The sequence below is a fragment of the Rhodnius prolixus genome, unplaced genomic scaffold, assembly GCF_049639745.1.
Source record: "Rhodnius prolixus isolate KJV_2025 unplaced genomic scaffold, Rpr scaffold_9, whole genome shotgun sequence".
Classification (NCBI taxonomy): Eukaryota; Metazoa; Arthropoda; class Insecta; order Hemiptera; family Reduviidae; genus Rhodnius; species Rhodnius prolixus.
The window spans coordinates 27858202-27886195 of NW_027411604.1; the positions used below are offsets into that span (position 1 = coordinate 27858202).

The 27994-nt window shown below is 30.1% G+C and overlaps 1 protein-coding gene across 4 annotated transcripts; it reads right to left on the bottom strand.

The window, feature by feature from the left end:
• Positions 1-265: 265 nt before the first annotated feature.
• On the bottom strand, positions 266-27966 carry LOC141453978 (uncharacterized). Of its 4 annotated transcripts, none has more exons than XM_074127667.1 (20): positions 27808-27966; positions 26236-26343; positions 23196-23418; positions 22249-22436; positions 21004-21073; positions 20272-20452; positions 20033-20169; positions 19629-19744; positions 17914-18010; positions 16787-16906; positions 16632-16667; positions 13757-14977; positions 12141-12450; positions 12014-12063; positions 10980-11142; positions 2876-3066; positions 1890-2027; positions 1527-1667; positions 1186-1317; positions 266-1107 (listed from the first exon to the last, which is right to left on the bottom strand). In XM_074127667.1, the coding sequence occupies exons 3-20, from the start codon at positions 23403-23405 to the stop codon at positions 481-483; spliced, it is 4128 nt and encodes a 1375-aa protein (XP_073983768.1). In that variant the 5' UTR covers positions 23406-23418; positions 26236-26343; positions 27808-27966; the 3' UTR covers positions 266-480. The 4 variants fall into 4 exon arrangements, with proteins under 4 accessions (XP_073983768.1, XP_073983769.1, XP_073983770.1 ...); XM_074127668.1 differs by lacking the exon at positions 27808-27966 and adding an exon at positions 27196-27310; XM_074127669.1 differs by lacking the exon at positions 26236-26343 and having other exon boundaries at positions 27808-27955.
• Between the last annotated feature and the right edge of the window lie 28 nt (positions 27967-27994).

Sequence of the window (27994 nt, forward strand, 5' to 3'; positions counted from 1 at the left end):
CTCTAATTAGGTATTTTAAAATTTCTCTTAATAATCGAATACAAATAACAAAATCCATTATCCTCCAAACTGCTAATATTTTTATAAATTTGAAGAAAATTTAATCACCGATATGCGACAACATTGACATGGGTTCGCCCGTTCTCTGTTATAAGAACGGCCAACCAACTATCATTACTTCAAGTCCTCTGGCCGCTAAAGAATGGCCAGATTATTAATTTTACCACTTAAATACACATGATTCTGCCAGTACAAGAGACAAATGTTTAAATTAAAGGAAAGGAAATAATTTATTTGAGATTAATTCTTAATAGTCAAAAATCACAGCACAGTTTTCATTAGTTTTTGTTTAAATATCACAAAAATAGAATTTATACAAATAAGTATTAACTATGGGAGTAACAACTCGCTCCAGTAAAAAGAATGGCATAAATTTTATTGCTTATTAAATTGTCAATCCAATTTTATTCAAGCCAAGTACTATCTGGAACTATCAGATTTTTCATTTATCAAAACTAACATTTTTGAGCGTTTAAAATTGTTTTTTAAGACCTTACGAGGACGAGATGTTAAGCTGTTAATTTTTATCGATTTAAACTTATTTTTATGTACAATCGTAACATTTGGAGAAATGTTTTCAAAAATATTGTTTTTACTATTTGACTGATTTAAAACTTGCTTACTACATAGGTTGTAAAGGTTATTACAACTATCACTCAATAATATTTTTTTGTCATTTAAATTTAAATCATTATTTTGAATTTTATCAGATTCTGGAAACTCAAGTGACATTTTTTTTCTGTCTGATTTCAGTCTAGTTTTCTTTTTAAGTTTTAAATTCTTGTCCTCATTATCACTACATATACGCTGAAATAAATCTGAGTCTACTTGTACTTTTTGTGTGCTATTAATTTTATCAGATGAGTTATTTCCTATAGTTTTTGTCAATAAAGGAGCTGCATTATCTTTGACACTAGGTTCTTCTTCAGGACTTGGGCCTACTATTTCCATGTTTCCGTTGATGGTTGATTTCTCAACATTAGTAACACCTTTATTACTCGAATTCAAGTTGGAATCAGGGATGTTTATATTTTCTAATTGCATTACCTAAAAATGAATAATATGTTATTAATAGCTGACTTACAGTCAAATTTGAGTAGCATAGGATAAAAAAAAAATACTAACCATAGGTGAAATGGGGGTAACTGGTAATATTAGAAGAGGAATGTCACATTTTTCCGATATTTTAATATTTTCATTTAATAAGAGCGCTTTCTGCAAATTTTCTTGTACTCCAGGATCATCGGAATGTGATTCCTACACAAATCAAATGGTCAAAATGTATGAATAAATAAAAACTATAATCTTAATTCAAAATATATATAGGCAAGAGTACAGCTCGAGTGCACAGTTCAAGAGTATTCCACAATTCAGTACTCAATTTGAATTTTGTTCAATAAGAAAATACTTTTAAATTTGAATAGCCGATTTATTTTACAGATAACCTCTTTATTATTATTACTTACAATCTTATTCTGGCCAACAGAATTTTCACCAACATCATGAACAGTAGTTAGACTATCTACTTTATTCAAACTATTGCTTTGCATACCAAGAACATCCTGCGTCAATTTTTGTAAAGGCAAGTCTGGTAAAACAGTGAGATCCTGAGAACAAAAAAATAATAATTATTTTTATGAATGGTTTTAAAGTTATACAGAATATAATTGAATAGTTATGCAAAGTAGAATAATTGATTTTTTGCTTATAGACACTAACATTTAAATAATCTAGAAAACAAAATTGTCGTGCATTGCCTAAACTGATTCAAATACTTTTAAAAAAAGGTATTAATTTTATCAATAATATAAATTTGTAAGGTTACTTACCTTAACGTGCTTATGTTTATCAGTAGTACTTATCTTGGGAAGTTTACATTTTTCCCCACTGTTACTAATTATAATATCCGCACCCTTCGTTTTATTAATCTGGCCACATTTCTTATAATGTTCAAACCAATGTTCTGCCTAAATTGAAAACAATAGAATTTAATGAAAGACTGGAAGGTTTATTAACATAGTTACATACTTTTTATTTGTTATATTTAATTTAGCTTAAAATTTAACTTATATATAATTTAGTAGCGAAGTATGAGCTTCCGCCCCCGACCAAGATACCTAATTAATAGGTAATTAGGTAATTGGACGTTAAGCCCCGCCGATTACTATACCTTTTTTTTAAATCACCATTCGTAGCATGAACATTTTATTAAAGGGACATATTAGTTCACTCTGAGAAATCTTAGGGTTATCATGGAAGTAGATGGTGTGCCAGTAAGTTTATTAAGGTCTGAAGCTACAATTACCGGGTCCGGTATTGTCAAACACTAATTTAAACTTCCTAGCATTTCGAGCTAATATTGCGATCTCAAATTTCTTAAATTAATAATTCATTGGAAATTGCTCGTTGAGTCTACACCGACTAAACATAATGCTGCTTCAATAATTAAAGAGATGGTTGAGTATTTCATGGTTATATTTTAAGATTCTTTGCTGGGCATTATAGTTTCACAAGACATCTCCAAATAATAGGGATCTCTGATCCTTTATTGATCTCTGATTCTGACGTGTGTTCAGGTTTAATGACTCCAATATTTCCCCTAACTGGAGAAAGAGAAGTAATATTGTAATAGTCAGTTTCTGAGTAAAGGTAAATTATAAATACCCTTCATGGTGGCTCAAACTATGAAGGGCTTGTCAAACTGTGTCTAGATAGTACTATGAACTGAATAAATTTACGTAAGTATAACCCTTCAAAAACAAAATGTTTCTCTCATTCTGTTCGAATAAAAAAGAAAATACAAAAATTTACTCACTTGGCACTTATAACTGCAATATGATACATTCCAGCAGCAATGGAATTTAGCTTCTTTCATACAAAATTTACACCAGTGTTTCTTCTTTAATTCACTCAGTAAATCTTCAGATTTTGATTCGTATTCTTTTAACCGTTTTTCAATCTTTTCTTTCTTCTTTTTACGATAAAACGCACTTTTCAAACCGATTCCTAGAATAAAGAAATTCGACATCTGTTGTAAGTAACCAATACTTTTTGTGGATGAATGCAGAGAATATATTTTATGCAATAAAATTACTTCAATCAAATCAGGTACCGCAAACTTTTTATAAGCATTATAAGGTCAAAAATGCAGAAATTACAAACCTAATACTCCATAAAAGTTGTTACCAGTGGCGCAAATAGATTTATACATACATAATATGAATAGAACGATCACTTACTGGAGGAATTTTTTTCAGCATTTTACTTAGTTTATCCCTTATAGAAGAAAGTATTGTAAATCGTGCATATTTTGTAATTTATTAGCACACAGATGGAGGCCAATAAGATTGCAATAAATAAACTACAAGTTTTCCAAAATAAAATATCACTATGAAAAAAACACCGTCGTTCATACGTATTAAACAAGGCAATAGAAAGCTTGGATGTACCCACGTTAAAACATATTATGAACAGTACAACCTCAGATTTCTAGAGAACTAACGAACTATAAAAAGGCTGGACAACACCACTAAAAATCGAGATAAAACAAACCGACGACAGCTAACACTTATAACTGTCATAGAAATTGCTTCCAAACTATGCCAATAAAATCGGTAATAATTTTAAATTTACATTTAGTATATTACTTTGCTTCTTTTCATTATAATGTATTTTGTTTATATAATATATATAAAGGGAGTTTTATCTTTCTTTTAATTATAAATGTTTTTTTAAAAAAATACGTTTCATGTACGAAAATGCTTATTGCAAATTAAATTTTATAAATTCTAGATTATAAATCTTACATTATATTTATAAGTATTAGACCTGATAACCAACATCTTTGTGAAGTTTGGAACTCAAACACACTAAGTATACAGACACACACTCAATCACACCTAAATCATATGACAAGGTATTCTTAATCACTAATTCACGATAAGTTCACTCATAAAAACTATAAAAAAAAAAGAAAAAAAAATGTACTATGTAGTTACATAGTGGTATTAATTAATAAGATATAATAAAAGAAAAATTCATCTCATTTAGTAGTGATTTATTTACCTATAGGCAACCGAAGTCCTAATGGATATCAAAATTCGTTTTGATTATTAAGAATTAATAAATTTCCAGTATGTAAGATCATGGAGAGTGACGATATTTATTAATTTCATCAACAATTTTATCTCGACAAAGACCAAAGAGTGACAGTCTTCGGCTAAGATAAATTAGAAAATACCCTCAAATTTTGATTTGAGAGTATTGATTAACTTAAGTATCCACATGGTCAAAATACAAATTTCGAGGGGCGTATAAAAAAAAAAGAGGACATTTTTGCAAAAAATACTACTTTTCACTTCACAGTTGCCGCGTGAATAATCTTTTAAATTGGGTTGAACTTCAAAAGTTAGTCCATGCTCTAACAATCCTTATGTGGAAATTTTTGTTTAAACGCCTAGACATTCTGAGAAGAAAGCGGGACATTAGGCTCTTCAGCGTATTTTGAGATATTAGTCCTCCCACTAGAGCAAATTTTAAGAATTATTATTGAAAAATAACATTATGTAATGAAATAGGACTTAATGTTCTAGACTCTAGGCAGATCAACTAGTAAATTAGATAGACGTACAATATATAGTAATAATATTATAATATTGATGACATTAAATGTGACATTATGAACTGATACCTAAGTAAATCATTTATGTTGGAAGAATTCCGTAGTCCCGTATAGTATGTTTTTTTCGAAAATTAAAAATATTTGGAATCGGGAGGTATTAATATTAATTAAAAATTTTCTTTACAATATTCCATGAACCTAAGGAAATAATTTTATAAATTCTAAAAGGTAAATTAATTTTAAAATCAAAATACCTGTTAAATTCTTTCTCGATCAGAATAGGAGATTACTCCAAACTCTTCTTTTATGTAAAAGCTATTATACTGCTACATAACTTAATAATCAACATAATAATTTTAGTAGAGCGCTGCAAAAAAAGAATTACTCTAGGAGCCAAAAACATTAAGTATTTTTATATTCGCTCTTGCTTTATGGATTTACTCTACTATTTTGAAGAAATAATATGAATTATATTCATAAAACTTTTAAAGGGATTTCTTCTCATTAATTTTTATAAATTTAAGTCAATTTATTGTATTAACTTTTTTTAAAAAAGCAAAATTAAGTCATTAAATATTTTAAATTCAAATAATTGAAAAAAATGGAATGAAACTTATCTCATTTAAATAAAGAAACAAAATTATTCTTTCAATAAAGCAACAAAAAAAAATAATATCTTTAAATATTAAAAATTAAATTTAGTAAAATTTTCTTCTAGCCATCAATTTTCATTTTTGCTTGCTGCAACAAAGTTAATTATTATAGTTTGGAAGAGGTAAATAATTAAGCACTATAATGTTAATCTAATTGTAAATTAATATAAATGCTTGATCACAACATTAATCAGATTTAAAAGATTACATTACTAATATTTAAGTTTGTCAATTTATAGTCAATGATCATAATTTTCATTTGCAAGAAAAAATTACTCTTAGATGGCTTTAAGGATGTAATTGTGGTTGGTTAATCGATATTAATCTTTGGTAGCTCTATTTTAAAAATAATGTAAAACCGTTGGTATACCAGGATCATAGTATCAAATATTTGATCAAAGAATTTTTCTTTAATTATTTTCTAAAAATAATTATTTATTATGAAGTGAAAATATGTGGTTTTATGATTATTATTATTGTGGACCAAAGGACTGTTTTATGATGGCAAACCCCATAGGGGGTAGTGGACTAGACGCTTCTTCAGGAAACTTCAGAGAACATTTTACATAATATTCATAGTTGAACTCAAATTCTACTTGTTTAACGAACCCACAACCATACACCTCACATACACTCACTCACACCAGACATCTCCTATCTGCAAACAAAACAATTGGGTGACACTCAGAAAGAAGGCGGTAAAACGTTTTGCGGGATATTGAGCTGATTATAGCGCATAATCATGATATTTACAAAGCATATCCGATCAAAGGAGACATTGTAAAGTCGCATCTGTAGCGAAAAACAGAGTATCTTTAATCAAAATAATGATATGTCCTTCACAGGCCATTCCTCTCCTAAATGAGGTATATTTATAATCAAATACCATAATGTGTTAATCGCAACAAGTCCCGTAATTTATGGATTAATCTATAAATTGTAAACAAACTAACGCAAAAATCTAATCTTCATAATAAAATCGCCTATAGTTAAGGTTATAATTGATAAATTAAAATTAAAATCTATCAAATTCTTACAGCCATGGCTTTAAATGATATTGGCGAAAACTAAAACACACCATGCTGAGAACTTAAGGCTTTTCTTTCAACTTTTCTTCAGATTAATGAACACTTTAAAACATGCATTTAGCGTATCCAAATGAATGTTAAAAAATTTCAATAATTTTCGCCAGGCAAATGTATTGCATTAAAAGAAATTATTATTAGACTTATTACTAATTCTTACTGAGTTCAGTCCGTTCCAGGAAGTCAAGTATATACTGAAGGTAAACAATTAATTGCTCACCAATTTTTTGGTTTTTCTTACTACTACAATATTCTTTTATTTTAGACGCAATACTTACTTTCATAAAACGAGTTTGCAACGGAATTTTAAATAACTTGAATCCGATAAAATATTTGTTTTAAACTGGTCTCTGTGGGGGGGTCTTAACTCAAAAACGAAAAATGCTGTAAACCGGATACTTTATTAAAAGATCAATGGGTACCCGACACGATAGTTTTTATTTAATTTATTCTTAACATAGCCGAGTTATGTTCTATACTAGTTACCATAAATAATGGTAACTAGTATAGAAATATTAAACGTTTAGAATCTTTTCAGAATCCCATAAAATAAATGAAATAAGTTATTATGTTCTACATAAACTAGAACAATTTATACATTTAAGTTTATCATGCATGTAAAAATAAATAAATAAATAAAATGAGAATTCGGGGTTAAAGAATTAAGATAAAATAAAAGTTTTGAATAAGTCATTTTGTAATGTATGAAAGAAAAAGAACGCAACCAAAAATTATAAAAATATTATGGATTAATAACATACATTACGAAGTCATGCTTTTAAAATATACTTCTAAGTAACCCTTCTCTAAAAGAAATTACTAAAAGTCTTAAAAACAACACAATTGGGAAGACACAATGCAATATTAGCAGAACGGTACGAGAAAATAAAACCTTCCATAAATGTTACCAAATTAAAAAAGGATAAGAAAATAACAATAAAACGTCAATCTTAGCTAGTGATAAAATGAAATTTAGCTCTTCGGAAATTCCAATAATAAATTTCCTTTATAGAGGGATAGACATTTCAGACTTAATTGTTCCTCGTCAGTCAGTGCATGAAAACTGTTCTAAAAAAGATACTGATATTTTTTTAATGTAAAAGAAAAAAAGTATCTAAGTCTGTATATACTGTATACGTATATCTTTCAGACTACCTTGATGCAATAAATTCGATTTATAAACTGTTTCTAATTTAATAATTCCTCATTCAAAGCAAAACTTCATCAAATTATTATTGTTGGAAGCACACCTCAGTTCCGAATTATGTGGAGGAGACAATATTCTATTTAGTAGTAACAAATTTTAAGCTTTGTTGCATAACTGACATAAACCTACAAAAATAAGGTTTAAATTATATGTATATATTTACATATATATTATATTCCTTTTGATCATAATATATGTATACTTTGTGGTTACTTTCTCACAATTCTTTTTAGTTGATTATGTAATGGATTAGCTGTGCAGGTAAATTTCAAAGATTTTATCTATCATCGCATACATATTCTGGATTTTCATCCACAAACAAATGCCAGATTATCAGTTTTATGCAATAAATTTGGATTAACACTTAGAAAGCACGGAGGGAATACCATGATGGATGGAAATCGGTCAAAATATACCAGAACAAGCACGCTATGAAATGTTAAATCTTGGTAACTCTTTTTAGATTTGTAAAACATACTTCATTAAAGATGGAGGTACAAAAAAGCGAGCGAAGTTAAAATCTCAAAATTGAATTTGGATCTATTGAGGAACAATAATGTTCCCAACATTACAAATTTTCACACAAATCTATTATTTTCAATTTTTGGAGCGATTTATAAATACTGAGATTGGCATGCTAATTTCTATCAATTCTTTCTTATGCCCATTCTAAGAGTACATTAACTAGATATTCAAATATGTATTATTCAAATATCTAGTAATTTATGATTAAGAATGTGATCAAGTATTTACGTTTTTTTTTGTTCATTCAAATGAAATAATAAATATATTTTTTAAAGAAAACGAAAAGAAAAAATTATTTTTTTACATCAACATTCGCGAAAAGGTGCCATTAATATCAAACCACAATTGGTTTTTTTTGTTTACAAATGCAAAGTTTTGAAAAAACAAAAACAGTCTTAAATTCTAAGTAAAATCAATTTGAACAGCAAAAAAGTGTTTATGCTTTTGTGTGTGTGTATGTGTTTTGTTCCATTTTTTTATTTTTTTAAAAAAAGGATTTACAATGCAAACCAGTAAATGTGGCACTTACCATCATTTTCACCATAAAATTTTAGAGAATTTTAAAATTTTATAATTGTTACGACAAAAGGATTAACCGATTTTGCTTCTACTTTAGCATTTTAATTAAATATCAATATTATAGGTATTCAAATACCTATTGGTATTAAATACATATTGAGTACGAACATTGCACTTCAAACCTAAAAGAAAGCCTAATCCCACATCTCCTACAATACTGCCCCTTAGAAGCACTTTTTCCTAACAAACAAAAACAGCTTGGAAATATTAAAACATTCAAAGAAGCAATAAATAAAACTAAAGATTTCTTAATAAAACCGATTCCCAATCATGCAAATAAAAAAAAAAATAAATTATAATAAAAATAAAAGGGGCCAAATCAGTTAACACAATACAAGGAGTAAAAAAATATTAAAATAAAAAGTGATTTCAAATATTCACTGTAATAAGACAAATTTTCTAATATTTATTTTAGCAATAAATATATTTTTTAGAAATCATCGGATTACGATAAAGATATTGCACCCATCCTATTCTATTTAGTTATTTTTAAGGGACTCATAAAAATCCTTGTTTCTACACTAAATTAGAAGAAGTGGAGAATTATTACTACTTGTCTTGAAAGTTCAGAAAAGTCAGAGTGATTGGATTGAAGACCAGCATTCAGTGTCACCCATACAAAATGCAAGATAGCAAGATCTGAGTAGAGGTAACGTCTCTCACTTTTATTTGAAATAAATTCGCAGTAAATTATTCTTTAGAAGGTTCTTTTAATAATGTAAGAATCGATTCTTTACGTTATGGAAAATTCTGAACCTAATGAAAATTTTCAAAAGAAAATATGAAGTCGAAGTTACCGATTTCTTTTTTTCCTCAAGATTTATTACTTTCTTTAAACTTAAGATTATTTTAATTAACATAAAAAAAAGTTAAACTTAGGATGTATGATTTGCGAGGAATCGGTCAAATAAAAACAACTAATCTCTTTGCCAACGTTTCGACAAATATATTGTCCTCTTCAGGGCGTGGCTCTGTAACTGTTTCTGTAACTCAACCAATCCGCATAGCACGCCCTGAAGAGGACAATATATTTGTCGAAAAGGTAAAAAAGAGACAAGTTGTTTTTATTTGACCGATTCCTCGCAAATCATCCATCCTAAGTTTAACAATTTACGGTCACGAAACCAATATATTCATAAAAAAAAGTATTCAAAAGTTTTCTGAATCTTATTTTTGGGATCCGAGTGGAACCATAAAAATGAGAGTGATCCCGGCGAAGGAGACAAGTTTCCAAAGAAAATTGGAGATTAAAACGGTTAGAGATGGGGGCGGGAATTCATTAAACAGTTATGATATTCATCTAATAATGCTAAGACAGAGCAATCGATCTTTGGAAAAGTTAAGTAAAAGCTTTTTTACGAATAAAGTTGGATTGGTGTAAAGAAATCTAAAAAAAAAAAAAAATTGTAGATAAAGGATTACACGAAGAACAGGCTGGTCTACCAAACAGTCAAAAAGCAATTTTTATAATCAAAACATTTATTTGAAATATGTAGTTAAATTAAATAAAGGGATCACGGAGTTCACACTTAAATATCGTTTCTAGAATGTACAGAAAATAATTTAAAAGATTACAGGGAAAATGTGAATGATTAAATTTAATAAATTAAAGTCTATTAAATAAAGGCACTAATTAGATAAACAACAAAAGGTTGATGCATTTTGTTACTTTAATTTATAGAATTTTGTGGGCAATTAGTTTTTTCTTGTTTCATGTTGTAAATACCTTATTATTAGGGGCAGTTTCAATTTGATCGGTATTTTGTTCCCCAAAGTTGACCACCCTGATAAGTGCGGTCGCTTTAAAAAATTTATGTTGTATTGTAAATGCCAGTGATAAAAAAAGTTACATAGCAACTAGTAAAACAGTTACGATAGTTTTTTTTTAAATGATAAAAGTTTACAATGAAGAAAAATAAGCTTATGAATGTTTTAACATTGAATTAGTCTAGCAAAGTCGGAAACCATATTTTTGAGTTTATGTCATAACCCATAACATTTTAAGATAAGTGTGGAAGTAAGAAAAATGTTATACTTGTATTAAGTAAATTACCAAAACTTGCATTAATTAATTACCAAAGTAATGAAAAAAATCGGATATAAACAAGCTACGGAGCGTGTATGCACGGTTTTATGACCCAAATTTCAAGCATGCCATCAAAATTCATCTACAAAAATGGTGTATGCTGAGTGGATTATTGATGACCATACGTAAGGATAAAGAAAGTAAATATAAGTTTCTTGTTTACCTGTTAGAAGATCATTAGCTTCTTGGACATCTCGCATTGATTTATTTAGGTAATTTGTGAGTCCTGTAGCGAAGTGTTGAAGAGTATTAATATCCCTCACATTACCAATGTTATGATCAACAAGTTTTATGACTTCTTTCCTAATTCTAGAGGTTTCTTCGTCCTAAAAAAAATATATTTATGTGTGTATATATTTAAATAAGAGTCAGAATTATGAAATGCATTCGTATTTTGAAACCAATCAATTAAAATTTCCTTTTTTTCAATACTTGCTGAATTTAATTTAATTAAATTAAGAAACGCTTCTGAAGTAGAAACCTAAACTTCAGTTTGAGATCCTCACATAATCTTGTTAGTGTTTAGCTTAATTTTAAAAATTTCTCAACTCAAAAATTACAAGTGAACGTCAGTCAGAAAAAAATCTAGAAACGTGCTGTGCTAAGACTGAAACAAGCACCAGCAGCTGTCTAAAGGATGTACGAGGAAATTCAAAATTATGTTCATTCCGGAAGAAATCACATTTAAGAAGGCAGATGGCAAGCTCAAAGAATTGATGAAATCTTAACGTTCAAGATCTCCAAACCTTTTAAGTAGAATTAGCTAAATGAAAATGCAAATCTACTTTTATTACTTTCTACTTTTAAACTTTATGTATCAGAAATCTGATTGATTAACAAATCAAAGTTAAGCTGCAGTTAAAGAAAGAACTTCTTGAAGAAGATACCCCTTTTATCCAAAAAGAGGTGATTATGGATGGTGAAAAGTGGGCTAGGAATTGCTCCAAGTCTAATTTACTAATGATAACGCGCGTGTCAAAAAGTGATGTGAAGACAAAGTGCAAAAATTTCTTTGATCCTTGGAAAACTAGAAATTATTTTAAAATTGATGGATGATTAAAAAACAGGAAAAATAAGAGAAAAAGTATATTAACAACCCAATATAAAGTTGTGCGTTTACCAAAAGGAAAGGTAATAAAGTGCATTTAACTACAAATCACCACCACCACCAATTCAATTTTAAATTAAAATACTTACTCTGTAATGTGTAGTTAGCTTCCTAAAAAGTTTGTTCTTCTTCCGTAGAACTAAAAAAAAATTATAATTGAATAAAAAAAAACGTTAGCTTCTTGTTTAAAATGATTTCAAATCATTAATTCCTAACCTGCCGATTGAGATTTTCCCATTATAGTATTCAAAGATACATCAACACTTGTCATTTTCACTGAATTTGCAACATCCGTTTCATTCTCAAGATGACTATAGATTTGTGTTCCACCGATGTCAGATGCAGAAACTGAATTAGTTTCACCAAGTGTATTGAATTCAACATTTGAATCAATTTTTGGAATTCTAAGTGTAGAGGATTCTCCAGTTGGAGTTAAAGATTCCAAAATCAGTGACTCTTTTGCATTTATTATATCAGTTGATTTCAGTTGTTCGCTTAAATTGTTGTCACAGTCCTGCTCATTTGTCTGCACAATTGTTAAATAAAACGTAGTTAGTATAAATAATAATCTGGCGTTGATGCCCATTGACATTGTCGATGCGCCAAACAAAAAATTTGCACAATCTGCCTTAAACAGATTTTTATAATGAATGTTGAGGTCATTTTTTGAACATATGAACAAAAAACGAGCAGAGTTACCTATAATCCCGAACATAAATAAAAAAAACTAAATTTTACACACTACCAAAACTAATAGTGTACAAATATTTTACAATATAAATATAAGAAGCATACGAAAAGGTTCACTACGGTAACAATAAGGTCAAAGGGTCCGAAACCTTAGTAAATTGCTGGCCTCCACAGTACAGTGAGCTGGAAGCTCTTAGAAAGATATAATCTAAGACAATAAAATTATAAATAATTCCGATACCTGCGTCTTACAAAATAGCTATCACCCTATCAATTCAATTACTTGATTACTCTTACAGGTCTTTAGTGAATCATTTTTAGATAAAAAGTTTTATTAGCACTTCTAGAAAAAAGAGGGTTAATAAACAATAGTTTAACACTTCATTTGATAATAAAAATGCTGTTTTTATCTAATGATTTATTTATGCTAGAATGATTGAACACCATTTACAAAGTTCTGGTTGCAAAGCTTCTTAATGCAGAATCAAATCTCGGAGGTAAGATGTAAAAGTACCACAGAATGGCTTTAAAGCAAAAATTCAGTGAAACCAATTCTAGTAATACTACTATAGTGCACATACAAATAATTGAGAGAGGACTATTAGAATCTGATAAAAAAACAGGACGCTCATGCTACTAAATATACACACGATTCCCTCTGGAAAGTATCAAGCATTGAGGAGTTAGTATTCTGCTAGGATATCCACCAGGAAACGATTGTACCTAAAGAGAACTATCACTTTCTGCTATGGATGTCGGTGCCGAATGCTTGTCCTATTTCAATACAAGTGAATGAGCTAAAAACATTTATATTACGACAGGTTAACACAAAACTTTATTCAGATCTTTATGTCACAATGGTTTTTTTTCGGTTTACTAATTTGGTTTTGAAGTAGTTCTCCCAAAATAACCTTTGAAATTAAAACTTCATTTCCAACGGCCTCTCAGCATTGATACCAAAATAATTTTTAAAAAAATACAGCTTCTATGGCATTTGGATAATCTTTTACCGTTCTACAATAAATGGGAGTATTTGCAAATATTCCAGTCCACTGAATATGGTAAATCTCTTTTATCAATAAGGTTTAATAAAAATAACTCGCAAATAAGCAACATATACCAAGTAATGTAACCAAACTTACGAGATGAATTAGATGTTTCATCGGGCTAGATTCTTCTTCCTCTTTTAGAATATAATTTTCACCTATAATGCTATAAATTTCTTCAGTAGTTAGATTGTTATATGACCTTCCATCTACTTCAATGTCTTCATCTTCGCTATTATCACTGTAGCGATCTTTAATGCTTTTATCTACTATAATGCAGCGATTGTTTTCAACATAATTAGGTAATGACTTAGAATATTTGTTATAATCACTATCAGATAGTTTTTTGACTAATACAAAAGAATTGATATATTTTCTTCCACCTAGAACTGAAGCCAACCTTAAATCCGTTAACTTGTTAACATTTATTCTAGTTTTAATATTCTCTAAATTATCTACTTTTTTTGGTAATTTAATTGGATTTTCGTTAAAGTTTTCAATAAATTTAGGAAATTTATTGTAAACATTCTTATTATAATCAATGTCCATATTATTCTCATGAAGGGTTTCGTTAAATTCATTATTTAAAAGTGTTCGGCAGTTTAAAGAACAATTTTTCAAAATAAGTGTATTTGCAATTGTTTCCTGAGATACTTTAATGTTATTTTTTTGCTTATCATTCTTCATGTCTGATGGCTTCTTAGTAGTCTTATACTTTTCCTCGTTTATTGAGGACCTTGGTTTAATTTTGTTTATATTTTTCTTTAACAATAATTTACTAATTCGCGGATTTATATTTTGAAATACGCTGGGATTTTTTTTGGATATAATTCTTTTTTTGGAATTTTTATAATTGAAATCGTTTGATTTTATAACTTTTACAGCTCTGTTAATTTTTTTAAATTTACTCACTTCTTCACGTTCAATTTTTTGTGTCCTAAGCTTTAAAAACTCATCAATACATTTTTTATCTTCTTTAAAATCTTCAGTTATATTTTTTTTAGGATTATCTTCATTTTTATTGGCTTTTAATTCAGACTTCATTTGCTCTAATCTCGCTAACAATATTTCTTCTTTCATTCTTTTTTTTGCAATATAAATACATTCTTTAGATATAAACTCATTTTTTGCAAACTTCGATGATTTATTTTCTTCTTTAGAATCTGGTATTAATATCCGCCCAACATCTGGTGAACAATTAATTTTATCTTCTAAAACTTCTTTTTTTCCTAAAACATTAACAGTTTTTAATATTTGTGGTTTAATGGGGCGTTTTATGTCTTTTGATTTTTGGATATTCTTCTTATCAACATTGTCCTGAAACAATAAAAAAGTCACAAAATTTAATAAATTTAAGAATCAAATCATGGTAAGTAACTATTTAAGATTGTTCTCGTATTCAACAGGGATTATGAAGTTTAAATAATAAAGCGATGAATAATAAACAGAGAGCTTTGAAATAATGAGAAACAATTTCGGCCAAGATGGACGTCTAGTGTTCTGCAGAATTCCTGACACTAAATCAATATTTGATATTTTCCAAATAATTCTGTCAAGAAGTCATACATAGTTTGTTATTCTGCTTCATTTTATAATTTTTTTCCCCCCTGTTATGGACTTTAAACAATATCACATGTCGTACTACACCTTCGACGATGCATGGGAGAGGCAGAAATGTCAGGCAAAGCTTTGCGAAATTATTATTATCATTATTATTATTTGTCAATTGCTTCTAACATTTATTAGTTCTTCTTTCTAACTAGTTTCGAATATTTATCCATCAATTTTCGTTTAATAAGGAATTTGGCTTTTCATGGAACTACGTTCAATAGGAATTTATTTTCTATTTAGTTAACCATGTTCCTTGGAATTCAAAACAAGAATGAAGGGCATATTCAAGAGGAGGAAACCAAGTAGAAACCTATGGTACATAAAGCACACAATATGCAACTAACTTCAAAATATTGGGAAACTACTAAAAAATAGGAAAATCGGAGTGAGAAATGAAATCGGACTACAGAAATTTCGCACCACAGCTACCCTAGACTATACAAATCCCATTAAAATTAATTTTGGACAATCAAAGAATTTTGTTAAGAATATTACTGGGTTTTTAATTAAAATGATTCTCTAGGATTTATCCCAAACATGTGAAAATAAACTAAGCGCTTAATGAAGAAAGCTCCATGATCCTATCTTTGGAGGATTTATTTATCATCACAATTTTACCAATTTGATGAACATTTCCAACATTCTTAGGTCAGGAATACAAATAAATGCGTGCAATGACAGATAAAATTATCCAGCACTTCAGATTTTACCACATTTAAAATACTTCTCCACTTCTTAAAATAAAATTATTTTAAAATTGGACATTAGGTAAATCACAATTACCTGTTTATGTTTTTCTTTAAATTCAGGCGCGTCGACATCTAACACCTTAGGTGCCCGGTCTTCGGACAATGATTTCTCGTTACAGACATGGCTTATCATCGGGATGTGAGCTTTAAGAGATTTCTAAGATTTTCTAAGAGAAACTTTAAAGAGTTTCTTTTACTAAGAAGAAAAAATCTACTGGCATGCAGATGGGCTCGAAACCGGAAGTGTAATGCACTTGACACATCTAATTCCTTCCCTAACTGCATTATAATTTAATATTACATACAAAATTCAAATTGATATGTTGAAGAATTACTACGAAATACTGCTTAAAAACTATAAGTAAAAAGAAAATTAAGTTTTTATAACTAATATAAACTAAGTAAAGAAATCTTCCTGTTAATCTAGTGAAACTAATTCTAAACGTATTTCGAAAACAATAAAAATTAATTTTTGCTTCAAGTACAAAGATTTTTTATTAAAATGCAATAATTACAGGCGAATCATTAAAAATATTAATCACACAATCAAAACACATGAAATAAAAATGCTCTAAAATTTTATTTGATTTTATTTACACACAACTACTTACTTCTATTACATCTGTAGTTATTCGTTCAACGTCACACTGAAAATAAAAACATATCTTAAATTATTATCCAATTTTTCTTAAATGACAATTTACTTACGATTAGTTACTTAATTTTAAATTATTATTTAATATTTCTATTAGATTAAGGTGAATACCTTAGGAAGCATCTTTGCTACATAATGTTCTATTAGACTTGGATTAAATGGAGTTCGAAAATCTGCATACACAAAACATTTAAATTTTGATTCCAACTTCATAATATGGGTTCCAATTTCCTGCAAAATATTGAGAATCAAGCCTTTTAAAAGTTATAGACTTACAATATCATACAGTGCACGGATTCAATCCACTTTTTCCACATATTTATTTTAACTGATTCTATTTCAATGCAAGTGCCAATATCTAAAGGTATCAAGTGAAATCGAGAGTTTACACTTCTCTAGATCAACTTCTCGATTTACTCATTCATCTATCCTCACTTAAGTACTAGCAATAACTTATTACGAGATGTTTAATGGACGTAACGGTTGACGCATCCCCCCTCAAAAAAAAGAATCGATTAGAATCGATCTAATTTGTACAACGGAATCAAATTCAAACTAAATCATAATTTAAATTGTCATAACATAACCGCTTAAATTTAAATTTCAAAATAATTTTAATTTTGTGAATTCTATTAAAGTGTTTGGTTTGACTGCCTCTTGAGAAGAAAATTAGGCATGAAACTCAAATGATTCCTTTTTTAACTATTCATAAAGTTATACACATAAAAGGAAACATATTTAATCACATTTTTATGTACATATTATCGCATCCATGAGCAAAAACGTTGGTTTTTAAGCCAACTAGAGAAACCATATGCTAAATGTGGTAGTAGCCTACATTCCTCAAAATCTGATTCTCTAAATCTAATGTCAAGTCAATTACGTCTTTCGATTGGGCATTTGTCTACCTACAGAGTTGAACTTTATACGTTTTCACCCTGGAATTTCGAAGTACCACAGATTAATTTTATCCGAATTGATTGGCGAAAATTTTTACATCCGATATTTGTTCTTTCAGGTCCCCATTGTTTTTATATGAACGGCAAAAAGGAAGAGATCTGTGTTGTGAGAGATAAGAGTAGTCGCGCTGACCCTTATCTAAATAACAAAGCTGTTGTTTAACTTGAGCTTAATTACGAAAAAAGCTTGCTACACATAAGTTCTAAAATTATTTTATTTAAATATTATTCAAGCACATCGTTCGTTGTGCTATGCTATACACAATTTAAGCCACTTACCTCTAAAGCAAGCTCCAAATTGGGGCTTTTAACGTCCCCGGCGCGAGACGGCATCTTTTTGCAATAAAGGTAACATGTAGCTGGCGAAATAATCGACCTAAAAATTATACCAGTAAAATGAAAATATTGAAAAAAGATAATTACAAAAAATTGAAATTTAAAAAAGTACTATTTTTGGTTGCATTAAGTATGAAGCTAAGACTTTCATGAAAATTTAGGAAAATAGTTCCGCTGATCTTTCAACGGTAAAGCTAGGGAGAGAGAAATGATGCAGCTACTTCCTCAGTATACGATGACATCTTTGCGAGTGTCCGGGCTTTCAACTACCTTAAGGGTTCACTTCCCGATTATTTCTTTCGGAAAATCTAATACTACATAAATTGGGGGCGTGCATAGAGTTTATGAACCCACCAGCAAACATTTATGATCCAATCCTTGTGTTGTATATCATATGTATTCTAGTCCGAATATTTAAAAATCCGAACTTTTGGCTTTACATAAATTATCACATATTTTTCAGAACCTTAAATCTACTAAATATGGAAAGATCTGAAGAACTTGCAGAATAAAGTATAAGTGAATTCGTCTTCGGTACGATAAAGACTCTTTAAAAAAAATTCAAGTTAAAAACTGATTAAAAGGGAATTAGAATGTTGCAACAATTACTGATTGGATTTCTCCTTAAAGATTATAATTTAACTTTAACCATCAAATAAACCTAAATTGAATTATGGCTATTAAATAACGAGACTGATGCTGCTACAGAACTATGCATGCGCCAAATCTTAATGACCGACAGATGTGCAGCGTAAAGCCTACTCTTTCGATTGCAGCGTCTCACGTGCTTGTAGAGAAATCTGTTTGACCGGAACCGTCGTTTGTGTAAGAGGTGTTACGTTTCGTTTTGCCGAAAACATGATACTACACATGTAGTAGAACAATGAATTGTCGTGAAATTTCACATGATACTTGGTAAAACCGCTACTGAAACTTATCTTTTATTAAAAGAAGTTTATGGCGATGATAGTTAATCACGTGCGCGAGTTTTTGAGTGGTTCAAGCGTTTCCAAGATGGCCGAGAAGACGTCGGAGATGATGACCGTCCGGGATTGCCCTTCCACGTCCAAAACGGATGAAAATATCGAATATAATTTATCAACATTACTACCGTGAGGTGCTCGTTTAACTTCGTGAAAGAGTATGGAAAAACGGCCCGATTTGTGAAAGAACAAGTCATGGGTTCTCCATCAAGACAACGCGCCGGCTCACACTGTGTTTCTAGCCAAGTACAAATCCCATTTTTAGGCCATCCGCCTTATTCGCGTGACCTGACCCCATATGAATTTTGTCTGTTCCCTAAACTCAAATCTGCATTAAAAGAAACACGATTTCAGTCCTTTGAAGCTGTGAAAGAAAAAGCGGCACACGTCATACAGGAGCTCACAGAAAAAGACTTCCAGCACTGTTACAAACAATGGTAAATTCGCAAGGAGCGTTGTATGGATAGGGGAGGGGTGTATATTGAAGGTGACACTAACTAAATATGTTTAAATTTAAAATAAAATGTTTTACAGCAATAGTTAGTAAATGAAGAAGATAACTGTTGTTTCCATGTATTTTAAACAAATTAAACATTTCTAAGTGTTGTCGTTTTTGAGATTAACAAAAAAGTGGCAATTAATTTATTTTACGACTAATAAAAGCTAAAAGCTTACCTATTATGATCTCCAAAAAATCTGACGTCAATACCTTGCCCTGTAACCCTCATTACTTTGGCTGGCCAATAAGGAAATCCTCTTAACCTTGCCCAAATTAATAAATGAGGCTTTTCCTACAAAAATATTTACAACTTGAATCTTGCTTATGAAACTGAATGTTTAACTTTCTAAATAACAGTTAATAGGCAGAATTAATGCAAATATCTTTCTAAATTTAAACTCTTGTATCTTTCAACAACACTCCCTGCCTCTAAGTTGAAGGCAATCACAAAATAATTATTATTAGAACAACATCATTTGAAACTCCTCTAGCATCAATAGCAGTTTCGAATTATTTGAGAATAAGCCAATCGAAAAAGAAATTATTAATTTGACTAAAAATAATTAAAAAAATGACTCACACAAGGTTCAAGGAACCATTTATCAGCAGGAAGAGTGTGCGCGTGTTTGTAACAAAAATGACAATTTTCAATCTCCTCGCATTCTTGTTTTGCGATTTTGATGATACCTCTAGCCATTATTGTTATGGAAGATTGCGCTACAAAAAAAAAAAAAAAAAAAAAATTGGGGGGCGACTATTAAATATATATTGCATTTTTATTTATATAACAATTTCAAAAAATTAAATCTCATTTTTTACCTGAGTTATAAATGTAGCTATTATGGACCATCCACTTTGCATCTGATACAAAGGCTTCTGTTGAACCATATTGCTGATTTTTTATGTTAATTTCTAACTGTGAAAGATCCATTGGTTTTACTATATAATCTTTGTAATTTTCATAAATTTTTGTATCGACTGGGGAACAAAATTCTTCGCTCTGAAATATTAAAATGGAAACGAAAAATGCAAATACTTTTTTTTCTAAACTTCTGTATCTAAAATGAAAATATCAACAATGTCTCTAAAAAAAATTCCAGCACCCATCCGTCTTGCCATGTGTAGCATCTGCTTTAAAAGTTTCTGCAGAGTTACGAGCGGGAAGCTGCCAGATGCTGGTTACAAGTAATTACGAAGATAATTAAATTGATTAGTTACGACTAAGGAAGCAGTCTTTTGGTTGGAGAATATTGTTTCGAAGCAACGAATAACTTCAAATACTGAGAATCGATTACGACAGAGAAGATAGGAAAGATTAAGACACAGAATAGGTGATATGCTACCTCGTCGGTTAAATAATGGTTTTAACCTATACTTTTTGAATGTTTAATTATTTTAATTAGTAAAATTCATTTTAATTCAAATTAAGTGTCCTTAAAAACACTTAATTTTTTCTTATAAATCATAAGAATTTATTACTCTAAGGATCTAGGAAAAATATTTTAAGAGAAATTTATTTAACAGAATTCCAAGTGATTAATATTTACTTACCCCGGGATAGTTCTTCATTCTATCTAAAGCATATAAAAGAAGTTCTGCAAGTACGGTCACGGTCAATCCACTAAACACAAAAACATAAAATATTATGTCTGCCTCTTACAAAATACGTTGTAAAGTACGTTATGATTAAAAATTAAAGATCAGCTCATGTATGAGTTTATGAAAAAGTTTTAGTTAGCTTCTCTAGAGAAGGGATTAGCTATGCGGTTAGCGCATTGGATTCTCACGCGGAGGACCCGGGGTTCAAATCCAGTTGCTGACCCTTAAGATTTTTTCTTTCTAGGAGCTTCTTACAGCTCACTGACCGATGATGGACAGTGTTAGTCTGTAAGGAGAGAACACAGTCCGGAACACATTGGAAAAAGCTCCGGGCGCCAATAACCTCAGATGTTGGCGCGCTTTAAATTAAATCATAAAAAGTACCGAACCTAAAAAGAAGCAGAAATAACAGCACATGGAGTTCAAACGAAAAGAACAAAACCCTGAGGTATTGGAACATGGTAGATTTTGAGATGAATGAAGAAACCATTGCTATTTTCTGCACACTTAATTGTAAGCCGACTATATAACGGCTACTCTTGAGTCCTTGGACTCAGTTATATTAAATTCACTTCCATCTCAATAGGTTTAGTGGTTTCGTGGTAATTTTAGAAATTATACTAAATATTCCTAAATTTCAATTAAAAAATAACACTCTAATTGAAAAAAATTATTTAATTAATGCCGGAAGCCAATATTTTAAAAGAGGTTACAGTATTATTCACACTTTAACATGTTTCGGTAAAATGAAAGGTAATCACATCCAAACACCTGTTTAATTTCTACAAGACTAGTTCAGTTCCCTTGAGCATTTGGTATTGAAACAGAGTTACAATTTTTCGCAAAATATTCCAGCAAAAACCAAACAAACTTTTAACTAATTTGTGATTTATCAGAGCATTAGTTGGAGAATGTATCACACTCACAGTGAGGAACGTGCACAGTAGGCTGTTCCGTTTGCCTTCTTTAGGAAGGTATCAAAAAATTTTAATTTATTTTAATTTTTCAGGCATGCGCGAAGCAATAAAAGAGTTACATTAAACCAAAATTCAAATCAAGTTCAAACTAATACAGACTAAATTATTACAAACCAACTGGCAATTGATCACGAATTGCTTGATGGAACAAACTTTCTGTTATGGTTTTAATATTATCATGTACTTTAGGTAAAATTAAAATATAACATGAATAAATTACCTAGTAGTGACTGATTCAGCTCTTTGCATACTGTCACATTCAATACACGGCCAGAAACCTGTAGGCATTTGTTCTAGTTGTGCACACCTAAGATGAAATGCCCTCGGACAAGAGGAACACTTTAAACAACATCCTGGTTTGTGACAACGCCAACAAAACACATCAGTATTGTCAACGATTTTTGGTGGCTGTAAAGTAAATTATTTAATTACAGGACGAAAAAGTCTTAATTTCTCCACTTGTAAATTACTTCATTTACATTTACAAATTCATTCCTCCACCATAAATACAATATTTGTAAAGTTTAAGTTTTCATTAGCTGCTGTAAACAATTTTGAAATTCATTATCAATTTATCTAATTGTATTCGATCCATCACTCGCCGAACTTCTGACGAAGAAACTACCCTATGGGATTATTTGAATAGACGCAATGGAATAGGTAGTAAAAACATTTAGCGTGCATACAATAATAATTTAATTCTACAGAAAACTTTCACGGAACTAAATTAGTATCTATTAACCATTTAAACTTTACTCATTCTTATGAAACGAGGTTCGGGTACATAATCAATCCTGAGATATGATTTTATAGAGATCTATAACTACTTAAGGTCTTGTTTATTTAAGGATCGAAAGCAACCTATCGACCTAAAGCAACAATGGTGAAGGTAAGATTCTCTCTTGCCTTCTGCTAACAAATACTCAAAATAAAGCCTGTACCATAATCTCTTGTGGCACATCTCGAAATTATTTGTAACAAATAATTAATAAATAATATTTTTGGAGGCTCAAATTTCAATGAAAATTAATCCTTAAGATAATAAAAGTAAGTAAAAAAGAGAAACCATCAACCCATTCACTATTTCTCTACTTATTTTTAAATTTCCTCATTTTTTACAAGAAATTACCTCATAACTCCTTAACAATTCAATATAACAATATTTACCTCATATACTTTCCTCTTTTTCTTTGGCGAAGCTTCATCTTCTGACAGTGTGCATGATGAATTATTTCTATTCTCTTCATTTAAATCACTTAAAACTGGTAAAATATCCGACTCATTATTTTTCAAATCCTTATCCGTATTGTCGTTTAATAACGACTGATTGAAGTAACTTCTGCTAAGCGAATTCCTAGTTTTTCGCAGCGATGCCATTTTTTAAATAAACCTAGAAAAAGTTTTCTTTTTGAAATAATATTCTTGAATTTGAATAGGTTATATTGAGTTTTTAAACTAGATTCAAGAGTACCTAGGAGAAGAATACATGAAAAATGTTGATGACCTTATTTATTATAGGTCTCCACAAACAACTGGAATCGCAACCTCGTACGATTTCTGCATATGAAGATTTATTTGCAACTACTTGGATTTAGAGAAGGTACAAGTTAACTCTAGCCAATCAACGCCGTTAATTCAAGATTATAAACCTAGTTCTTTAGAGCTCTCCCTTACTAACAAACAATAAATGAGTTTTCTGATATACACTACTAAAATTAGAGCAGATGAATCATCACTTTCTGCAGTTAACAAAGAGTGAGTGAGTTTAAAAAGTGTGGTCAGCTGTGAAATGTATGGTAAATCATAGATCATCCATTAAAACATTAGTTAAGCTGGCCAGAAATATTAATGATATTTTTTTGTCACTGAAGATTGGATTTGGTTTGCTGAAATACCTGTAGAGATGTGAGTAAAAATGTAATTACTCTTCTACTCTTCATCAGGATTATAAATATTACTTAGAAGTTCAGAAATAATGAACTATTCCTCCAAATCCCAAGTGAGAAGCCATATGATCTGAGCGACAAGAGAAGTGAACAAGTGGACCGCTAAGATGGTGAACCTTGGATTGTAATTAATGCAAGAATTTAAAAAAACAGCTAGTGTAGCTAGTCGAAAAGCCCTCCTTAAAGGTAGTTTCACTTTGCTGTTGAAGTGCAGTTTCCCAATTAGTGCGAATTACAAATTTGCATTTAATATGGGGTATATTTGGGCGCTTTCTTCTTTGTCAATATCTTGCTAGCTTTATGATTATGCGATTTTGAAGGTGACTGAAACTACTTGTGTGTCAGAGAGAATTCTTGACCCATATAATCTTTATTACGTTCAGTAGATATAGATTTTAAAGGCAGTGGTTAAAAACTACAAATTAAAACTAATTTCACCCAAAAGATCTGTTGTGGTGTTTTCAATGTGCAACTAGGAATATGTGTGCTTCAATATGGTTCTAATTTTTAAGAGTTAATTAAGCCAGAGTTTACCCAAAATCTTTTTTGAGTTCAATAAACCCAAATATTTGCTATCACCATTTCAATCGCAACAAAAAAATCTCAAAAGGATATACAATTCTTTACTCAACAACGCATGTTAAAGGAGGGGAAAATAAACAATTGATCAAAACTATTGGAAAGTTTGCCAGTAGCCAAAAAAAAAGAAAAGAAGCAAATAGGAAAGTAAGTCTAAATAATATTTAAAAATAATAATAACAATAGACCCAAAAACTATTTTTACAAGGTTAAATTGAAAAGCAACAGGAATAAACCCTCCTTCTCTTTAAATTGTCATTTCAACACTTGTGAGTTGAAATAAATTATCTCTCAAAAATTTCTCAAATTCAAATAAATTTTATCAATGGCATTTTTCATTGCTTGTGTGTTAACTGTCAACAAAATGTAAGACTCTTTTAACAAACTTATTAACAAGGGAATTAATTGTAACTATTCAACTAAACATGTAGTACTTAAATTAACCCAAAACTTGGCCACTGACATATTCACCACTAACTTTTCACATATGTTCACCTGGAATTAATGTTAACGAATATGTAATAAACTTTTTTAATTCTATTGTATCTAATTGGTAGTCCACAAAACAAATTATTTAACGCCTGCCTTGTTCTTGTAGTGGGAGTCAATTCTTTTGTAACCTTAAAATGCCTCAGCTTAACTTCTTAAAATTGAATAGCAATGACAGTGAAAAATATGTCTCATAAACTTATTACTTTAATCTTACATATTAATATACTGTAGTAGAACAAAAAGATTTTATTTACGAAAATTCTGCTTTTAATTACCCAATAACAAAACCACTTCTAGCACAAATAATTCGTGAACAACTGCAAGGCTTAAAGGAAAATGGCAAAGTTTAAGTTAAAACCAAACTAGACTGCGCTAGTATCATATTTTCGTAACCAGCCAGAGTCGCGTCTAAGACATTGAGACTAGGAGCAACGCCTAGTCGCGTTTAACTTGACCTGACTATGCGCCAAGACTATGACTAGAACCTGCCCCACCCGTGGTCAATTATAAACATTATAAGTGGAAGCCAAATTTTGTACAAGTTCTGATTAATCAACTTCAGGTGATGGCTAAAAGTATCAAACTAGTCAGAAATAAGAGAAATGGTGGATAAAATCATTATATTGTCCTACCGGGCCGATCCAACTATACTACAAGAAAATGCAGCCGAGTATTTAAATGTAAGCCATGGTACATTATAACTTCAAAATAAAATATGTAATAAACATCACAAAGCCGAAATCTCGCAAGTTTGACACAAGAAATTCGCTTTAATCTTAGCGCCACACGAAGGATGCGGGCTACGCTTGTACGTAGCGTGTTACGCCAACATAAGCCATTCCATTAGTTTTCCTTATAAAGATAATAATCTGAGGAGATACCAAAATAAAACAACTTAAGAGTATATGATATGAATATAATATACTCTTATACTGTATATAATGGTACATATGAATAAAAACGTAACCTCAGCTGAATTGAAAATAGTAGTTCACGAAAAAATAAATAAATAAAACACCTGAAATAAGTTCATACGTTGGATTGAAATTAATTATACATACCAACTTATGGATACAAAAAAAATTCTGTGCTGTTACCAAGGCGTATCCTAACGACCATAATATAAGTTTAATTGAAAGATAATTTCCACAACTTACTGCTATTTAAAACTACATAAAGGAAGATATTACCTATTCCTGTAAACAAGAGGTTTCTCAGACAACCAAGAGTCATAAAAGTAATAAAAATAAAAAGCCTTCCTCTTCAACTATCCTTTGATATAGCAATTCAGATGTGGCCTGAAAGAATGACCAATTTTTCTTATACGTTAGTAAATATTGAAAATTGCTTTTATATTAATACTTTTTACAAATTTGGTTATACGTTGTTAGGCAACTTATAATTAGGCAAAAACTTATAATCTTAAAAGCTATATTAGACAATAATTCCAATGAATGACTATAAAAAGTAAAACACTAAAACTGCAAAAGTAGAACTACTATATCTTCAGAGAGTATGATGAAAATCTTTAATACAAAGCATGATCCACTTCTAAAGCCCAATAACAATCTACAGAAATCAGATTTATGGACAGATGGTTTCCCTGAGAATGTTGAGGAAACCTATCTTAGTTAAGTACCACAACCCCTAATAATTGAGATTTTTCTCAATTAAGATTATTTTTTTACTGCACAATCGTTACTTCCTATAAAATAAGAACATATTGCAGACATCAAAAATGTTGAAGAAATCTGTCATGAACGAGCACAATTAGAACTGTCTCAAATTATAATACATATTTTCCAACTCTTCATTTAAAAGATCTGACTACCTAAAGAAGTACTTAAATGAAATTTCCTCATAATGACATTACAACATAACCTATAACATCAGTTTTATTAGTCCAATAATTAATGCTTGAAGGCTTTCACTATTCAAATCGGGCAGATTTTTTTAATAAATAAATTTTAAACTGTAAACAATATCTGAAATGTTCCAGTTTAAATTACAGTAAATAAACAAGGCTGAGGACACTCTAACAGATTTGAGTAGTATCACCTTCAACAAGTGTTATCTTGGCAAGAAATTGTCTGATGCAGGTTAATTATCTATTTAGCATTAATAAAATGAATGATTAAAAACAAAATTACCAGAAAAAATAACTCATCTGGGACGTCTAGGCTCCTGACTACTAATGAACCAGGACACTGCCACATGGATATTTGTTTATACAAAAAAAGACAATGCGGCCATTGTACAATGTACTAATTAGTAGTATATCAGTGAATCAATACAAGCTTATATCAACCAGAAATTGAAGCAACATTTCACTCCTTGCCTACAACTCTCTCTGTACGTTACAATGCAATGAAGAACTGTACACATTTTGGTCTTATAATATCCAACGTATCTTCGATTAAGCAGAGGACTTAGAAGCTATTCTAACTAGCATACTAGTTGGTGCTTCCATAAACTGGATATTACATCTCACCTGAAACTTTTCTATCAATATTGCTTTGCATCTTACTACAGAAATACAATGGAAGAAAAATAGTTCCAATTGCATCTTATGCCTCCCAAAGTTGAACTGGTCATTAGATAGGGCTGGCAGATAGGAAAGTTTTTGCATTTTCTCTACTTACCGATTCTACTTCTGCCACTTCCAGCAGTAATAATTTTGTTCATACAAGGACAGCAATTGTATTAATTTCCCAATTTTTTGATAAATTATAAAATTGTAATCAATAGTAAAACCAACTTACCTAAAAACTGCAGATGAAAAAAATTACTTTTTAACTCACAACATAACCATGTTCTCTCAGCCTTAGTCTGCAAGTGACTGTGACGCTCCAGTTGACCTCTGTCTAAAACATTACCTAACCTCTACAGCTGTTGAGTGAGCATATACTCTGGCTTAAATACACCATAGGTACATAGTACATCCTGTTT